The following is a 20,188-nucleotide window of genomic DNA, read 5'->3' as shown; positions in this document are numbered from 1 at the left end:
GCGTAATGTTTCGCACACTATTTTTTGTTTTTAACTAGCTCTAACTTACTCAAATCAGTATAATACTTCGCACAGTATTTTTTTTCTTTTTAACTAGCTCTAACCTACTCAAATCAGTAATACTGCATTGTGTCTATCGAGATATTCGAGAAAAACTAAAAAACAAAACAAAATACTTGTGGAAAGCATTATACTGATTTGAGTCGGTTAGAGCTAGTTAAAAACAAAAAAATACTGTGCAAAGCATTATACTGATTTGAGTAGGTTAAAACTAGTTTAGAAACAAAAGAATGGCGGTCGCCCCATACTGATGCATACATATATTGTTATGAATGTGCACTTATACACGAAATTCAATGTATGTACACACTAATAGGAGCAGTTTTTCGTGAACATCTCGGAAACTAAGCAGACCGCCTCTTATATGTATTGGGAATAGTTGTTCAGAATAATGACCTTCATAACATATTTCAAGGTCATTAAAATCAGTGCTGAGTACCATGTTCTCAATAATCACCATAAATTCTTATACAGAAAGCGACGAAAGTATAGTACTGCCCACATTTTTAATGTAAAACAAAATACACTTTACAATAAAACCCCAAATAACAAAGTGTAAAGTTATTTGTTGAAAAAGTCTGTTAATTTTAATAAATACCTTCTACGATGCATATTTTCCAAGGTATTTCTAGATGGTACACAGAACAATTGTAAAGTACTAAAGAGGATAATGATCTCCTGAAAAGTGGTATCAGTACACTTTTTATACAGCCCACTCTGTATATACGTGATCCGTCAATCTTAAGCGATCATATTTAACTCATTCAGTTAATTATTCGCTAATTACAACAGCAAATACGTATCACAAAGGTGTTTTAATTAACCGGTTTCTAAACGACTCTCCGCTATCGGCTTTAAAATCGATGCCAAGAGTTTTTTCCCCGGTTCTCCTTTGTGAAACGAAACTTTAATAATTCCATGCATAAATTCCACTTCCGAGCGCCGCCACGGCACACTTTCCGGGTTGCGAAGTTCCCTATCTACCACAGCCAGTTACAAAATACGCCCACGATTCGATAATATGCAAAAGAGCGGTGTCACAACGATAATGTTCGACTTATCGTCGCTTATTGGTTGTAATTTCATAGGTTGTAGAAATAAATCACGACAAACTACGTGTATACATACATACATACGTATGTAGTATATATTCGGTGACCTAATTTCCATCGGTGCAAGAAGTTTCACGAGATTTATTGGACTTGCAACGAACATTTTTGTTTTTGCCGCGAGAAAAAGAAGACATAAAAATTATCATCCGTCAATAAATTCTGGTCGTAAAAAGTTCCTACGACGATACATTACAATACTGTTTTACGCGGGCGTCTACATAGGGATGTTCCCTCGAGGACCGAATGACTCGACGAATAGGTTATGTGTGTGCCGCAAACCTATGGACGCCATACGCTCTTCCAGCAAACGGTGGAAAATCTTTCACGACCTCGGATAACTTGAAAACGGGTCCTGCAGGCAGGGCCGACACTACATATATTTCACCTAGCCGGTGCAGCTCACAAGAGTTACGATGGCCGTTAAATTACGAAATGCTTCTCGCAATAACATTCTTCACCGATAATTATGTCGACGTGTATTACGGTTTCGCTGTTACAAAATATCCATTATCTGAGTCTCTCTGTGTGAAAAGAATTATGCGCGGGACATTCGTTCTTGAACGAGTTGTCTAGGCACCTGCAACTGTCGGACGCATTGTGTCTTCATTATCCTGCTAATTAATCTAAATCTGGAATCCCTGCGATGCATGATTGCATACTCTGCACGTCACCCACGCGTACCGAAAGCACACGCGTTTCCGTCGTAATACCGGTATGTAATACGTTTGAAAATAGTACGACTGACCAACCAAGTCGGATGGTCGATTGACCGAGAAACGTATAACCGTTCCACGCTCGGCGCACTCGAACGCGATGTGCAATTAAAAATTCCTAGCGATCACTGGGTATTTTCCCGTTTGCCAGCACGCTCGAAACGCAAACGCACCGATGGATGGCATGTCTGCGCGCTATCGCCCGAACTGGAAATCCGTGGGTACGACTTCGTGGTATGCTATTTGCATCATCGATACGTGGAAATCGCGAAAAATGCAGGTCAGAGCGACGGTAAAAGTTTCGTGTCCCGTCAGAGACGGTCGCAAAAGGATATGTACCACTGACGTTCTACCGAGAGAGAGAAAAAAAATCGTTACGTTTATCGCGATCGACGATAATTCGCAGGTAGGGGACAGATCCATAGAGTAAATCCGAAACGTATGCATATACGCGCTAGTGGAACACGCGCTCGACAACTGGTCGGATCCTTGGTGAGATTATAGTTAATGTACAAGACGTAACGAATTGGTAAAATCTTGCTGTATGACCCCTAGAAGTATCTTTTGCGTCTCTGGACGAACTTCCTTGTAGAAGTTTCCAAGGAGGTCTCAGAGGTTACCCACAACGGTAGAAAATATATCCTTAAATTCCGTTTCCATTACTTTCACCGTAAAAATCAGAATAAAACTTAAAATGGAAGCGAATATTGCATCTGAGTGCTAAGTCCTGCTTAGGTCCCATCGCATTGAATTGATGACGGTCCGTAGGGGCTAATTTTACAGGTTATAAATTATATTGGTTCACCAAGTCAGTACTGACCACACATCCATCGCGGTCGATGATATTGCAGGTGGGACAGATATCTGCGGAACAATTGTGAAACGCCTACGCATCGTAATACGCGCTCGACCACCGATCGGATTCTTGGGTAACACACGAGGGTGCAAAACGGGCAGTAGAATATGCGTATATATGAAGTGTTACACGAGAAGGAAAGCGCCACAGAGAGGGAGAGGTGGAGGGGGGGGGGGTGTTCTGATAAAATATGGGTAAGGGGTATTACCTCCTCGAGGGACGTGATCGTCTGTCTGCATTGTGGCATTCGCGAAACGAAGGTGGATGTGGTGGGCGAGTTGTAATCCTCCCTGGTCTCTTCGACGAATTCGCTGACGGCGATTAGGCCCGGCATTTTTTCCTCTTTTCTGCTTATGTTAAGCCTGAACGATATAACGAGCTCCGCGGGAATGTCCACCGGTTGGGAGCACTCGGTGCCGTCGCACTCACCTCACTTCACCTCGGCAACACCACTCACTTCACCGTTTCGCCCGTGCGCACCATAAATTCCGCGGGAGGGCTGTCACCTTCTGTCTCCTCCCAATGCCGTTTCCCGTGACGCACGGTAAACGTCGTCGGTCGTCCCGGTGCGAGCAACGGATCCAGCGATGAACGGGGCGAGGGGGGGAGGGGGCCACAAAGGCAAGAAGGAGAGGGACAGGGGTTGAAAGGAGCAAGAGAGAGAGAGAGAGAGAGAGAGAGAAGGAAACTCTGAACACACGGTCTGTCTTCCCTACCAGCGAGAGACACTTGCGCGACACGATTATTTCCTTAACATTCTCGCCGCTCGGGGTTTCCCGCAGTGGCCGCGAGGAAACATATTTCGCTCCCTTCTTTTGCTCTTTCCGCGGCTCACGATGCATACACACTTTTACGCGCGTACGCGGTTGCGTCCCAGGACGAAACCTTCTTTGCACCTACTCGCCGCTCGATCTAAAATCAGCCTGATCGGTGCCGAAACGTTTACGTCCACGATCAACGTTTTACTGAGGCGGCGCTGTATACGCCCATACCTTCACCATTAAGTTCACGATTAAGGAGAAAGTCCATTCGTATGCGGAATCGAAAGTGTCGTCATCTAATGGTGAGTTGCCACTTCTACCATCTATGAAAATTCGATCATTCTCATGAATTTCCATTGGAAAAATATCGGTGAGATTTTTCCGAAATTCGGTGAAATACCAATGAATACTGGTTTTGTAACGGGCTACTGCATATTTTTTTTAAACCAATAATTGGCGCATAATGGCGTCTATACGTAACGTCTATACAACTTTCCAGAAATCATTGATTCAAAATTGAGTTTAGTTAGCGTGAAATTGTTAGGTACCTGAATGTAAATAATTAAAAGAGAAGTAAAACGTAACAAAATAACGCTGTTCGAAAAATAAAATTTCAATTGTATTTCGGTTTTTTCTACGTTTTTGATGGTGAAAAGATATTCTTTTTCGAATTTGTTACCTTTCTAAAGTTTAAGCTCCCATTAAAAACATGTTGTTTCATAATTTCGACGAAACCAATGATTAAATCGTTTTTGAGATATCCTGTACGCGAATTTGACAAGAATGGTTTCAATAAAAGCGTGTTTAATGTCTTGCATTAACTTTTATGGTGTACTACTTTCTTACCTTTGTTTTAGGCTCATATCATATACCTTTAACTTTCCGAAAAATATTTCTTTTATTCTCCTTGGTATTGGCTATCTATACCTGTAAATTCATAAGTATTTAAACATATGAATTTTAAAACGTAGTTAACAATTGATTCTCGGAAGTTTTAATAATTTAGGATTACTTATAATTCGCGCGCTAATATATTTATTTTATAGTGGTATCGCGGAGATTTGAGTTTGTATACTATATCACCTAAGAAAATTTTCATGATTTTATCAGCCTCTTCAGTTTTTGTAAGTTTTATGATTTTCACTATAAAATTCTCATTAGATGTGCAATATAGGTAATACAAATTTTATGTTTATTATACAATAATGTAAGGTTTGGATGGAAATAAAGCCAATCGTGTATGAATTTTTCATTTTTATTATAGAAACAAAAAATTATAGAACAAGCGTCTCCTGCATTTTCAGTTGTTTTTTGCTTTTTGCTTTGACTTGTGCAGCAATGCGATCTAAATCTCTACGACCTTGGCTGGTAAGTTTGCGTCCACCGAGTGGAGCCTTTTCAATGAGTTTCAGTTGTTCCAAGCTCTGAAGAGCTTTGCGGGCTACTCCACCTGCGGATCTGCAGAAGTGGCTAGGGTGTGTGCCGTTGCGTTTACGACCTCCAAAGATTTTTGTCACTGCTCCAACACCAATCGGGCTACGGATGTAAATGTGACGTACCAATGCAGCACACCTAATGTAGTACCAGTCTGGATCGTACGGTGCGAGTTCCTTGAAACGTGCCGATTTTACAATGTCCACCCATTCCGGAACACGCATTTTGCCTGTTCTAAAATTGATGACGAATTAATAAACAGCTCTTGCTATAGTTATACGTAAGAAGATCATTGACAATTACAATCAATTCGAACGTATACTGAAACCGTTTGAGGTTAAGTAGATTCCATTAAAAACAATCACTCACTTTTTCAAAAACGCGGCAAAAGCCTTGACGAACTTGTGTTGGTCAACATCTTTCAGTGTTACGGAAGGCATCTGAAACAAATATTTAAAATAAAATCAATTAATAAATATAAACGCTGCATCTACATGCCACACGTGTATTATTGTAACAACAAATGTTTCAATACTGTATTGAAGCGTGTCACTATGTCACGTTACTTATACATAACGTGTATACTACATTCACTGCTTCCTGCTGTAAATTATGTTACCTTTTTTTAGAATAATACAGCAAAGTTTACAGAAAATTGCCAAAAGTACACACCTTTGCTCGAAAGCTAACCGGAAAGAGAACAGTCAAGATGGAGTAAGAAGAACATAAATTGCAAGATGGCTGACTAGGAGGAAGCGGTCATGAAATTTTAATACATAGATGAGTTTCTCAACCACTAAACGTTGTCCTCTCGATTATGAATGTTTTTTTTTACATTTACGTCTGTCTATTAGAAATTTATTATTGTTATATTATAATATAACTTTATTTTAATATAGTAAATTATATCATACTCTAACTTATCTGTATTACCTACTCACGAAATGACCTTCTCGTAGTTACATACAAATGCTCCATGTTCTTGTTGCAAGTATATAATACTTGTCTTACCATGTCATGTATTTTACTACAGATTAGTATATAAGATAATTTGTATCTATTTATACAGACACGATAAACAGGATGATGGTCATCATTGCGTCATTTTGACTTGAAGAACCGTCAGTGCTGCCAGTAGTAAACTGTCAGTACGAATTTGCACTTTATATAGGATGGAAAGTCTGATGGTGTCGTACAAATGAGTGCTACTCTGTTGAAAACTTTGTGTCAGTCGAATGTAAGATCGTCGTTCTTTAAATTCCAATTCTTTACTCAGAGGAATTGCAGCATGGCTACGGCATTAACGGAATCAATCCCTTTTTCAAAAGATTTTCTTTTCCGTCAGGTAAGTCAAGAAATGCGCACGTAATGTCCCAACGTCTATGCCGGTTTTATCCCAATGGTGGCGCATTCAGCGACATCTGCTTGAAATTTCAATAACTAATTTAAAAAATCAATATATATCTATCATCCCCCATTTCTGTACATATGTATTCTTATATGTAATTTGTTATTTATTATATTGTGTTTTTTAATAATTATTTTACAGTACATATTTAACTATATCTTATTCCGTACAAACGTTACAATGTTAATTAGAGTTATATTAATTTTTCGCTAACTTTCTGCAAAATCTTTTGAAAGTCTGCTTTGAATACAATAAAGAAACTGTTACACGCTTCTTAATAGAAATGCCCAATGTGAAATCTTCTTTTGTAATTCAATTAAAATATTTATGTATTATAAATGGCGGGAAATACGAATTTCCTCCTTTGTTCACGACATTTTAAGCGTTATACGAAAGAAATTATTTCCGTTTAAAGAAAAAAATAAGTAATTGCACTATAAAACATTTATTTACAAAAAATTCAAATGAAAATCAGATTTCATTTAAACAGCATTTAACGTAAAGTTTATTACAAGGATATATTTTGAACGACTATCGCCACAGATACAAATGTTATTGTTGTAAAAACATTTATATATTTTTACTTTCCTGTGTATTTACCCCCTTTTTTTTTAACTTTCGATTGAAATTCTCAGATGTTCGATCCTGTGTCCAGCACGTACACATATCTGCTGGCTGACGTCAACGATAAGACAGCGATCTTAATTGATCCAGTCATTGAATGGGCCGAACGCGATAAAAGTATTATTCGGGAACTGGGATTAACCTTGAAATACGCTGGTAAGCAGAACGTATTTGTAATTTGTACCGAGAATCCTGATACGGTAAAAGATTCAAAGATTCTGTTCGCTATATTGCATTATACCGACTGAACAAATTTTCAACAGAGGATACGATTTATGATATAAAAAGTTATTTTGAAATTAATAAAACGTGTACAATGTTCATCGCACACCGATGTCACGGAATTTATTTCGATATTACTTATATTAATTAATTAATGTCATTATAGCATTACGGCACGATGTCATAATACGGTATTTTCGTTATTCGAATAATTACGTTGGCTCTCAGTTAATAATTACGCTAATTAAATCATACCAATATGCGTACTTATGCCCACTGATTATATTTATCAATTAAACCTGGTAGATTAAATTTTACTTAAAAGCCTATACATTTCAATGAAATTTCAACGTTTTCAAATTTCCACATGAAAGTCGATTTTATATAGTTGACATAATTGTATCGTTTTATTTTCTCGTTTTACCATGGTTGTGTGATTTTATTACATTTTATTCAAAGGATATGCAACGTGTCGTATTTATACGTGACGCTTATTTAAATATTTCATTTTACTGATTTACCTTTATCGTAACGAATGAATAACTAAATTGCCGAACAATTATTCCGATTGGATTGCACTGTATCCGTGGATCGTGACGACAAAAAAAAACAAAAATCTCTGCGGCTTAATGAGCCACGGTTGATACGTCACTGGGTCAAAAACGTCCTCGTGTCGGTTCGAACTTCTTGACTGAAGTGGTATTCTATCGAACGGTAATGGAGCAGTTAATAATTCGATAATTCGTTGCAATACGAGCATTGTTAAGTGAGTGGAACGGTTAATTGTTGAAATTGCCACTTGAAGTCTTCCCCCGATTGATTGAGACGCGGGAAAGGTCTTTCGGCGGCAATTCAATTACATTCATTTGAATTTATTTAACGAGATCAAAGTAATATGTCGATCGACATGTTAAATTATTATTAAAAGTTATTATTATTATTATTAATTATTATTATTCATGGTTATTTTTATTACGCAAGCCGGTCGAGCTTCGATTGGTCGGGGTTTTCCGTTAATATCTCGTTAACAAAGCCTCGGATAACATTTTTGCTAAGGAAAAACTTGTTCCAAATCACCCCACGAGTAACTCATTTTAGAGACCTACAAAACTTTTGTTACACCCTGTATATAATGTTAATTTACTGGTGCATCCACCCTATCTCGAAGTAAGAAACATCAGATTTGTACCATTTAAAAAAAAGGCACAAATAACGAGCGTGCCTGATTTTTTGTTTCAGTAAACACTCATATGCACGCTGATCATATCACCGGAACAGGAAGATTAAAGTCATTGCTACCTGGCTGTCAGTCAGCGATATCGCGTACCAGCGGTGCTAAGGCGGACATTCACCTGAATCCGAATGATCGAATAAGTTTCGGCAGACACTGTATACGAGTGTTGCCCACTCCTGGTCACACGGAAGGTCAATGCATTGTCTTGTATTAACCCTACGATGCATGAATCTGGTTTTCATCGGATTTATAATACACTTTATGGAAGTTTTGAGGCGTGGAACTTAAATGTCATCAAGGGGCACATCTTATAAGGCGCGTGCTTTTCTTGTGGGTGGAGGTATTTCACAGATTTCAAGGTCACCTTGATTGTTTTTAACAGAATTACCTATTTTTTGTACCATAAATCGATAGAGTATCAAATTCTGAGTATAAATGTGTTGACCTTCATATGCTCTAAACCTAATAGTTCACGAGATATTTACAAAATAATCACTATTGAAATCGCTGTATTGAAGTTGAGGGGCAACAGTTCGAGTACCTATAGCTATAGCTCCCAGATAGTAAGTATGTATTAAAAATTATTCTTTAAATATCTCGTTAACTATTAGGTTTAGGACGTATGAAGGTCCAAATATATTTACTCAGAATGTGATACTCTATTGATCTATGGTACAAACAATAGGTCATTTCGTTAAAAAAATTAAAGTGACCTTGAAATCTCTGAAATGCCTCCATCCACAAGAAAAACACGTACCTTATAAGACGTGTCCCTTGATGCCATTTAAGTTCCGAGCCTCAAAATTTTCATAAAGTATACCGTTCAGTCATTATTCGAGGTGATTAAATTAGCTGAGACACCCCGTATATCGTGAATGAAAAAGACTCGCAGTAGCTTGCGCAGTGTAAAACAAATTGTTTATATTCATAAATCAGCACTATTATAAAAATACAGATACCATTAGTATGAAGACATATTAACTACAGTTTTTACACATATAAATTGTATTTCCTTTATATATCGAATTTTTACAGTTTTGTACAAACTCTGTATGACATTTTTCGTCGTTTTATACATACACGCGTGAAATATTTAAATTGAAGGGATGATCTTTAGGATCTGGACCGAACACGAGGATAGGGGATTTATTAATTTTTTTGTTATTTTCATAGGCTGCGTGACTTATGTTTGCGACGAGCAAGGGTGTGCCTTCACGGGCGATGCACTTTTGATCCGTGGATGCGGACGAACTGATTTTCAGGTTAGTCTGATGAACGACGGAATGTTTTGTGATGATTAGAATGAAATAAGTCTATAAATTAGTATGCAGCTTCCTTTGGTATTATGATTTAATATGTTCCTCCACGCTATATTTGTTCTCCAAACTTCAAGGCGGTGCGGTCTATATGTATACATATACAGGGTGGTCCAATAAGAATTAGCACTTGAAGATCTCCATTATTTGGAGGTATGAAAAAACTTTATTAACAAAAGTTGTTCAACATAGAGGAGGCTATAATAAGGTAGCAATCATTTGTTTGCAGCTGAAGGAATTTCGAAGATTTCAAGGTCACCTTATTACGTATCTCATAAATTAATAATGCGTCGACGTACATAGTTTAATACTGTTTTTTATAGAGAATGTCGAGTTGCATCACATAATGAATAAAAAATATATGATTTCATTTAGAAAAGTGAAGGTGACCTTGAAATCTTCGAAACTCCACCAGCTGTAAAAAGAATTATTACTGCCATATTGTGGTCAACTCCATATTGAACAATTTTTGTTAATAAAGTGTTTACATAACTCTACAAGTAACGGAGATATGTATTCAAGTGCTAATTTTTATTAGACCACCCTGTATATCCGGCGGTCCGATTGACGCAATCAGGTGCGCATGTTAAAAGCACTCGAAACTCCTCGGTTCTGCGCAGTTAGTAATTTATTAACCGTCGAGCGTTCAATCTTAAAATCCACCGACAGGATTTTATAGGGAAGCGCTGACGTAAGATTGTGTTGGTTCGATATTGCACGCGGTGGCTCCGCGCGTGGTCCCTCGCATTACTGTGATTTAGATGCTGCAGCTAGCTGGTGGTGAGTAATCGAACTGTTCAGGACGCGTTTAACACTTCTGACGAGCAGTCGAAACAGTTCAAATCGATCACAGTAAGGCGTTTGAACTAACGATCGCTTCCAAACAGTCCGATGACATTACAAACTCCAAACTCTAACTCTCGAGCCGCCCTGAATTTGGCGAACAGTGGATGGAACGTTCCAAACTTCAAGCCGGTCAAGCAAGGAGATTATCGACAAGTAAAGCGGCGTTTACATTAGGCAACTTTTTGGTCGACCGATCGAGTCGATCGATGTTGAGTCATTCAATTAAAATGTTGAAACTATAAAGGACCTTGTCGTCCGATTTTTTTTTATCGTTCAAGATGGCTAAAAGTACGTATCCATTTGTTGTGTATACTCGTATCGTATCACCATTGCGTATCATCGTATCGTATCACCAAACGATGCATTTTCATACGCCACGATGCAACGCTTGTCCGTCCACATTGATATACAACGGTGATACAATACAAAGATACGCAACAAGTGGATACGCACCTTAATGTGCTGCGTAAAGAAGTTTCACGTGTAACGTTCGCAACTGCAATTATCATTCTTGATTTTTCTCTTAATTTGCTATGTAGAATCCACCTTGTGAAAGTGTCCTACATTTTTATTAACACTCTGCATAGTGACTCACACATTCGTTCACATTGTTCTGAAACAACAATTAGGTATCAAAAGTTTTATGTAATTTCTACTCACATATTCTCCGTATCATTACTTTTTATCATCCTCTGGTGATGAATTTTTTTCAATTTTAAAATAAAATTGCTATTTTGGTAAATAATTCGGTTAAATAGAAATGATAACCTTTCGTGATCAGACTTCTGAGTCATTGTATAACTGACCGTGAAGCCTTCGATACCCCAAACACCTTGAGTCGGTCGGATGTTAACGGTTTGAAGTTTGCAGCGATTCGTTTTGGACTTCGCAGAACGTCATCAGGCTGTTTGGTAAGCGATCTTCACTTCGAACAACTTACCGTGATCGGACTCGACTTGAACTGTATAGTCTCCCGCGTCATATGTTCAGACCAAACATGTTTGAAATATGTAGTCTGTTCGCGAACCTACCGCCTAGCTGTAGCTTTTACAAGTGCCATAGATGTATCCTTATTTTTATCATTAAAATTTTTAATATGACGCCATGGAGGAAAACTGTCGAAGTGAATCAGCGTCGGATTAATGGGATGGTGAGAAGGGGCGGGGGAAAATAAATAATTGAATGGAATTTTGTTTCCTGTTTCTCTTTTGAAGTAATTAGAAGTTTCAGTAAATGTAGAAATAAATCAGACCAAAGTTGTTAAAATATAACGAAGCATTGTTCGTTATAAACAAGCGTTCGTTACGATTAAAAGTTAAAATAAATTTCAAATCTTAAGGATTTATGTACTTTATTGTATGTTTTATTAAAAAAAGGTTTTGCCCCCCCCCCTCCCGTGCTTTTTAACCAAGGGGGCCCTCGAAAGGTTTGATAGCCTTGGGCTCTAAAAATCTTAATCCAGGCCTGGGTGAATTGCGTAGTATTCAATGAAGAAGAGAAATATTCGGAGGAAATGTCCGGGAGAAATTAAATTTCGTATGGATTGTCAACGACCCATATTGTCCACGGAGGATTTCATAACAATACCCGTTGCTTTTGTCAATATAGTATGGATGTTGTTTCATCCCTCACCTTATTCCCCTTCTTCGTGTTTCATAATTTGGTATTGTGACTTGAAAATTACAGGGTGGCTCCGCGGAAGTTCTGTACAACTCTGTTCACAAGAGAATTTTTACGCTGCCGGAGAATTGCAGGCTGTACCCGGCCCACGATTACAACGGGAGAACGATGACCACCGTCGCCGAGGAGAAGGCCTTTAATCCGAGATTAACTAAATCTCTAAATGAATTTGTTGACATAATGAACAACCTTAATCTGCCCTACCCGAAGATGATAGGTATGCTAATTTTCGTCTCCGTGCAATTTCGTTCAAGGGTCCAACGAGAAAGATCGTATCCAATATTATTATCGTGCAGCTTTAACGGACCACACGAAGCTTCGATAAATTACCCACCCCATCTCCTCCACTGTCTAGCGATGGGTCCGTGAACAGACTGTCCAAAACACGTTTGGACAATTTTAAACGCAAGATTTTCGAACAGTTCGAACGGTGTTCGGTTGTTTCGGACGTTTTAAATAAATTGAAACGTTTTTAAACAGGATTCGGTAGTTTCGAACGTTTCAAACCTGTCTCAAACATTTCCAAACAGGATTCGAGTCGTTTCAAATAAGTTCAAACTCCTTCAAACGGGATTCGGTCGTTTCGAACGTTTGAAACATATTCAAACGTATTCAAACAAGACTGGCTCGTTTCGAACGTTTCAAACAATTTCAAACGTATTCAAACAGGACTCGGTCATTCCGAACATATTCAAACAAGTTCAAACTTTTTCAAACAGAATTCGGTCATTTCTAACGTTTGAAACATATTCAAACGTATTCAAACAGGACTCTGTCGTTCCGAACATATTCAAACAAGCTCAAACGTTTTCAAACAGGATTCGAATTGCTTCAAACATGTTGAAACTTTTTCGAACGTTTCAACTGTTCGAACTGTTTGATCGTTTCCTCGGGACTTTGAACATGTTTTTGAACGAATTCTGGATAACCCATCGCTACCCGTAATCTCACTAAAAATATTTTGAAAAAATCTCGCCGAACAGCATTCACGTTAGCCTTATGTTATTTTCCTTTTCCTTCTTTTCAGACAAAGCGGTACCGGCCAATAAACTCTGCGGACTGTACGAGGTCCAAGAAGAACAGAAACTATGATATTTTACCAATCAATCGATCGATCGGTGGGATGTTAACTCGATTTCGTCGTCCGGTGTACAACATTGCATAATAAAACGATTCGAACTCCGCGTGGAATAAAAAACTAATGTCTCTGCGTCGCCATTTTGTTGAGTGGGAGGGGGGGGGGCGTAATGGCGTGCAAAATACTGCGCACTGTTACCGTAATTAACACCCTCATCCCCTTTAATCTTTAAGTACCTAAATTAACCGGTGTTGCACTGTTTCTAGAACTGAAATCTGACGTTACAATATCCATTAGCGTAATCCCGCTGGTTTCCTGCTAAATATTTCGTCACGATTCTCCGCTACGGCCGTCTCTCTCGATGCGACGAATTAATTGAATTTTCTTTTTTTTCCCCCTTTATTTTCAACGCACTATTTGTGCGTACAACGAATTAATTGAATTTTCTTTTTCAACGCACTATTTGTGCGTACGACGAATTAATTGAATTTTCTTTTTCAACGCACTATTCTTATGCGCGTCGCTCGATTATTCAGATTACGCTAACGAGTGCGTTTGTGAAAACGCAGATTGTCGAAAATGATAACGAACAGCGATCGTGCGCGTTGATTACACGCGTCAGTGACTACAGATATAATAAGACTATGTATGTCATTGTTATCGAGGGGTCATGGATTTTGGGTGCCTGATGACCCCAGAGTGAGTTATGTCTCCATCACCACAGACGAGATTCTCGTCTGTGCTATCCATTGAACTCGATACCTTAGGTATATAAGGTAAATGTCCCTATTTCTAACCATATAAGAGTTCTGCTATCGCAGAAATTGATTTTTAATATTTACTTATGCAACAATGGACAAAATACCTTATTGAATATAAAATCTAAACCTCCCTTTATAATCAAATTTAAATAAAAGTATTTTTGAAAACATTTTAACTTAATAATAGTTAATTTAATACGAAGTATAAAATGTCCCCATTTCTGCTCAGTGAAAATGAAAATGCTTGTATTTCTGCTCACCAGCATGTCCCTATTTGTGCTCAGCGAAAATGGAAAATGGCGAACAATATTAAAGATTCCATAAGTTTTTTTTTAGTAAAAACGCAGCGTTCACGTAGTAACTCACGATCGCAACGGAATCGCTCAAATCACGTTCCTTTAACATGGACACACTTATTAAATTTATTTCTATTAAAATGCTGGCATCTATTGAACAGCGGGCTGCAGCATGTTGTACGGAAATACTGAACTACTTTTAATAATTTTTTGTATAACTAATTTAGTGTCTAACTTTTTACATTAAAAAAAAATATGCGTACTGAGCAGAAATAGGGACATCGACTCTTAATACCTACACGTATGCTGCAATGCGAATATGTTCGTACTCTTATGGTAAGATAGAGTAAATGGCGATCGCGTTCTCGAAGCACAGATTCATGACCCCTCGATAACAGTGGCATCCGTTGTCTTATTATATCTGTAGTCGCTGCACGCGTACCTACATTTTCTACGCAATGTACCCTCACGAGAAAACTTGGCTTCCGTTTGGGGAAAAAGTGACATAGAAGAAAGACCTTCCACGACTTGGTCTCGCAGTTACTGAAATCTATGCCGAATTAACATGCATTTTAACATTTATTTCAATGTTCGAAATAAATTTATCAAGTAGTGTAGTACACCGACGAGAAAAGTCGCTTTCCGCTAGGGGAAAAAGTGAGGTAGGCGAAGGGCCTCCTACCATTTAGTTTTGGCAATTACTGAAATTTATGCTAAATTAACATTCGGTTTAACATTTGTTTCAGTACCTGAAATAAATTTACAAATTGGTAGGAGGCCCTTTTTCTACGTTATTTTTTCCCCTAGCGGAAGCCGAGTTTGCTCGTGGATGTACACTGACGAGCAAACTCGGCTTCCTTTAGGGGGAAAAAATGTAGGGGTAAGGGCCTCTTACCGCTTGATAAATTTATTTCAAATACTGAAATAAATGTTAAACCGAATGTTAATTTGGCATAAATTTCAGTAACTCCGAGACCAAGTAGTAGGAGGTCTTTCCCTTAGGTCACTTTTTCCCCTAGTGGCAGCCGAGTTTGCTCGTGTGTGTACAATGGCAGGGCCTTTCCTGGGTTGTTGGCCGTCCGGGTACAAAGACAATATCGCCGCCCTTATTAATTTAATACTATTTAATTACGAATTTGATATGCACTGTTTTGAGTCACCTAAGACTTTCACCTGAAATATCTCCGTTGTTTTTAATAACACGAGAAAATGTGTAAGTGAGAAAATGTCCTCAAGGTCATATATTCCGCTGATTCAAGGTCATCGTCGTTCTTTTTTTTTAAATGGGATAACGCATTTCGATTAGCGTAACATTACATTTAATGCAAAGACAAGTTCAACCATATACAATATGTTAACCTCCAAATGACCTTCGGAGGAGTTATTCTTCAAAAAGCCTACGTTAACCTACGAAGAAAATGTTTATGCTTCCCGTACACTCTAATAGGCTTCCATCGATATAAACACCTTTCTGATAATGTTTTAATCGCCCAATGAGGCGCAACATTCACCAATCATGGTTCAGTAAATTTACGAAATGCTTATTAATGGGCCAGTTTCTGAATATCGATTCTTTCAAAAACTGTACGTTCTGGGGCAAAACACCGTTGGCAGATTCGTATTCAGCACATAAAGATCTATCAGAACCGCCTAGTTGACGGTTACAAGGTATTTTACGTGTTGAACAGTGAAACTGCTCGACCATCGGTGGCCATTTTGCCTACAGGGGAGGGGGGCGCCTCGACTCCACGGTCTGGTCCGATTTTCTGAATCAGGGGCAGCAAACTGGAAACGCGTGAGCGATAATAGAGACGAAAGTCGGCCTCTCTCTTGTATAATATGGGGGCGGTTTTGAACAGGGCTGTCTTGCCGAAACTCGAGACGAACACACAGAAACAGAGACAGAGTGAGAGAATGAAGGAGAAAGACACCTCCATGGTGTGTGTGTGTGTGTGTGTGTGTGTGTGTGTGTATGCCACTGCTGGTTTCTACTGCATAGCTGAGGGTTGAAATCGATACCGTTTCCAGGGTAACCCGGTGGGTACGGTGGCCGACACACGCGGGCGAAGGTATGGGCCAAGGCTATCTGCTCGTGCATTTTCATGTTCTTCTCTGGTAAAGGAAAACAAAAAAAAAAGGACAAAGTACAGCAGCGGAGAGAAAACAGCAGCAGGGTGGATAGAAAATAAAAGGGAAGAGGAAGGAGGAGGGACAGATAAAACCACCACGGAATGCGCGATTCTTGGTGTCTAGTGGTTTATAGAGGAAAGCGAAAAAAAGAAGCTAGAAAGAAAAAGAAATCGAAAGGACGCGGTTGTTAACAAACGAAAATGTCAAGAGATGCTTGAGGGCGGTCGTGCACACAGCCACCACCCCCCACCCCAACCGAAATTCTGGGAATTGTGTTGTAAATTTTTTCTTTTATCAATTTTCGTTTATGTCATGATATGATTTTTCAACATAATTTCCGTTCAACAGTCCTGAAATCGTACATCGACGTAGAGGTTTTTTTCAATTTTAGAACAGACGATAAACGCTGGCTGGTTCGGGGATTAGGCGAATGTGGGTGTGGATGTAATTTCCAGTACGATTCGTTTGAAAAAGTGATTTTTGAGAAAATAATTTGGCTCTTTGAGAAATTTACAGTGTCTTCCATAGCTGGAAAATTAACATGTCTGCTTTCGCCGAGCAGTTAAATCATTCTGATCGGCGATTGACTAACATCGTTGGGAGAACCCAGGGTCGGACGAAGACCTTTAGAGGCCCTTTGCACTTGAAGGGTTACATTCCTTGGAGCTGTTAAATAAGAGGGAAAACTGAAGAGTTCTTTCCTATACGCAGAATTATTGTTAATTATAAATTCAACACATACATCTTATTCTATGTTATTTCCTTAGTAATTTCTTAATATTTGAGCTACGTATCTATGAACAGAAGAAAATGGCTGCTATTTAAAAGCGTTTTACTCGAAATGCAGTTTTCAAAAGCGGTACCGGAAATATTGAAAAGGCTACTGAACCAATTTGGATCAAACTTTGTGGTGATATTCTTAAGACTAAAATCTAGTATTTGACCAAACGAATTTTGAATTCGTGCATTTTTCTTTTTTTTAGTAACAAAAGAAGTTGACAATTTATTTTGGAAACTACAAGTTCCAAACAGCCGCCATTTTCTAAAACATTAATATTTTCAAAATTACCTTCGATAAGTACTAGTTCTTCTTGTTTACTTTAATATAAAATTTAAAAAACTTGTTCCAGATAAAAAGCCCACAGACATATATTTGGTATCGCAGATGGTGTTTTGATGAAACGAATTATAATTAAATGGTTAACCGTTTCTACTGTTGACAGATATACACCTTAATTTTTTCAGAAATTACTAAGGAAATAATATATAATAGGATGTGTATGTTGAATTTTCAATAAACAATAATTCTGCATATACAGAAAAATTGTTTGATCTCCCCCCTGATTTAACAGCTCAAAGTTATGTGATCCCTTAAAAGATTTTGATGCCCCCATACACATACAGTAGCTGGAAAAAGTTTCCGGCCAAACTGTAATTCCATCGTACCTTCCTCGTAACTTTCGCCAGGTCCGTATTTGTTAGACACAGAAGAACAGATTATTTTGATGCAAGAAAAATTATCGTATTACCAAACCTGAAGAAGCAATGCATCCTCAATATGCGCGTATCAAGAGTTCATTCGTATTGTATGTATATTTAAAAAAAAACACGTTAAAATTTGTTCCATGGTGAATCTAGCAATACAAAATTTCTATGGTTTAACGGTTAATCCAGCTTTGGGAAAATCTGTCAGGACTTATTTGTACTTGAAAGCATTTAGTCATTCATCCTCTGCATTCTTCAGTCAGATCGCAATTCCCGAAACTCTGGAAACACACAATACAGTAAATGATCGTTGAGTGTTCGAAATTGTTTTTCCTCCTGAATATTACATATTTCATAAACTAATGGCTATACCCGGTTGAAAAAAGTATCATTGACTTCAGAATTCCAAGCTCTATCACTGTGTTAAACCTCATTAACCCTAGAATTTCACCCTTCCATTTTTTCGCGTTGGTAACATCGTGGGGTCATGGGAGACCCAAAATAAAATCTTAATATTTAAAATACTATTTAATATTTTCGAACTATTCTTCTTTAATTCTTCTTTAAATACCCTAGGAAATAATAACTGCACAGTGTTATTTCTGTTAAAAAAAATAAAGGAACGGTAAAGAAAATCTAAATGTTCTAATGTTTATTTTCATATCTGCCAACAAGATTCAAATTTTCTGGGGTGGCCGGTAATCAGGGTGGCGTTCCAAGGTTAAAATGTCACCGTTACACCTGAAGACCTCTTCTTGTCATTGTCGAGGAGGCCTTCGAACACTCATCGATGATTTACTGTATGTACATGCTCGGTTTTATGAAATCGTAAAAATGACAAGAGCCGAGAGTAAACGCAACGATAAAATTGCAGGGGGGGGGAGGGAAGCAATTCGACTTTAAAACAGTCTACATACGGGTCCACCTTTATTCCGGCCCATTTGATTCCTACCGTCTTGGTATCCGCCCGTTGGCTATCGCCCACACACGGTTTACGCATCGTAGAACGTGTGTATGTGTGTCGTAACATTATCGGAAGATCTTTTGTCGTACAACGTGATGTCATATCCCATCGTGTGTTGGTCTTTGTATATTAATAGGGGTCCCTTAATCGGATCCAAAACGGGATGATACGTCTCCATAGAAATTGGGTAGGTGTCTATCGATCGGAGGGGCACGCTGCTACAAATGATCTATCTTTAGAGGACCGCTGCGGAGTAGCGTTGACTTTCATATATACAGGGTGTAACAAAAATGTTGGAGGACCCGGAAATGGGAGACTCGTGAGGTGATTTGAAACATGTTTTTCCTTAGCAAAAATGTTATCTGCGGCTTTGTTAACGAGATATTAACGAAAAATCCCGACCAATCAGAGCGCGAGTCTGCCGGCCGAGTTCCCGCGGTAACGTTGGCTACCAATCGCAGCGCGTGATTGGTCGGAGTTTTTCGTTAATATCTCGTTAACAAAGCTTCGGATAACATTTTTGCTAAGGAAAAACTTGTTTCAGATCATCTCATGAGTGCTCCCATTTCCGGGTCATCCAATATTTTTGTTACACTCTGTATATGTATATAATATATATTTTTCTGTCTCTTTCTTCTTTTCTTAAGGTAGCTCACGTGTTTGGTGTTGTATCTAGCTAGGGGTCCATATGGCGCTTTATATTTTTTATCAATTTTACCAATTTAATTCGAATGATTAATATTTCAATTTACTTCAAGATACTGAAATGGGAAAAAAATTTACAAATATGGGGAAAGAACAAAAATTTGTTTTCCTTGTAAAAAAATTTAATTTTTTTTTGTAATTTTTAAGAAAAAATTGGAAAGTTCTTCGGAGATACCAAAGGAAAACAAGTGACGTTGATGCTCATAGCAGACATATATAGAAGATACTACCAAACGCGTTTATTTCATCATTAACATATCTTTTTTCCGTGCCATCATAATTTCAGTAAAAAAAACTATAACCACCTAATTTTTTATGAAAATGTAATTTTTTATAATTAAATAAGAAGTGATTAACTTCTCAGTATCAACTACAGTTCCATAAGGCTCGTGTTAAAGAAATTTTTATAGCGTTACTTTTACAATAATTTTATCGTTGATCTCACGATTTTGTGGTAGCAATTGAAAGTTGTTGTTGTTAAGAATGTTCTGTTAAATTATCAA

The 20,188-nt window shown here is 38.1% G+C and overlaps 3 protein-coding genes across 6 annotated transcripts in view; 1 reads left to right on the top strand and 2 right to left on the bottom strand.

The window, feature by feature from the left end:
• The window catches only part of LOC107193618 (arf-GAP with SH3 domain, ANK repeat and PH domain-containing protein 1), a 38,779-nt gene extending 35,460 nt beyond the window's left edge, over positions 1 to 3,319 (bottom strand). For all 3 annotated transcript variants that reach the window (XM_015583098.1, XM_015583099.1, XM_015583101.1), the window contains exon 1: positions 2,950 to 3,319. In XM_015583098.1, coding sequence (XP_015438584.1) covers positions 2,950 to 3,075 — 126 coding nt within the window. In that variant the 5' untranslated portion in view covers positions 3,076 to 3,319. The remainder of the gene's footprint in view (positions 1 to 2,949) is intronic.
• A 1,420-nt stretch (positions 3,320 to 4,739) lies between these two features.
• On the bottom strand, positions 4,740 to 5,680 carry LOC107193619 (40S ribosomal protein S19). Of its 2 annotated transcripts, none has more exons than XM_015583102.1 (3): positions 5,609 to 5,680; positions 5,306 to 5,376; positions 4,740 to 5,170 (listed from the first exon to the last, which is right to left on the bottom strand). In XM_015583102.1, the coding sequence occupies exons 2-3, from the start codon at positions 5,374 to 5,376 to the stop codon at positions 4,777 to 4,779; spliced, it is 465 nt and encodes a 154-aa protein (XP_015438588.1). In that variant the 5' UTR covers positions 5,609 to 5,680; the 3' UTR covers positions 4,740 to 4,776. The 2 variants fall into 2 exon arrangements, with proteins under 2 accessions (XP_015438588.1, XP_015438589.1); XM_015583103.1 differs by lacking the exon at positions 5,609 to 5,680 and adding an exon at positions 5,556 to 5,607.
• A 441-nt stretch (positions 5,681 to 6,121) lies between these two features.
• Positions 6,122 to 13,446, top strand: LOC107193536 (persulfide dioxygenase ETHE1, mitochondrial). The gene is made up of 6 exons (XM_015583003.1): positions 6,122 to 6,281; positions 6,980 to 7,124; positions 8,430 to 8,615; positions 9,598 to 9,686; positions 12,273 to 12,483; positions 13,294 to 13,446. The coding sequence occupies exons 1-6, from the start codon at positions 6,135 to 6,137 to the stop codon at positions 13,356 to 13,358; spliced, it is 843 nt and encodes a 280-aa protein (XP_015438489.1). The 5' UTR covers positions 6,122 to 6,134; the 3' UTR covers positions 13,359 to 13,446.
• Positions 13,447 to 20,188: the final 6,742 nt, after the last annotated feature.

Source organism: Dufourea novaeangliae, unplaced genomic scaffold, assembly GCF_001272555.1.
Source record: "Dufourea novaeangliae isolate 0120121106 unplaced genomic scaffold, ASM127255v1 scaffold6, whole genome shotgun sequence".
In the NCBI taxonomy this organism is placed as follows: Eukaryota; Metazoa; Arthropoda; class Insecta; order Hymenoptera; family Halictidae; genus Dufourea; species Dufourea novaeangliae.
This window is presented reverse-complemented; position numbering and strand designations above follow the sequence as displayed.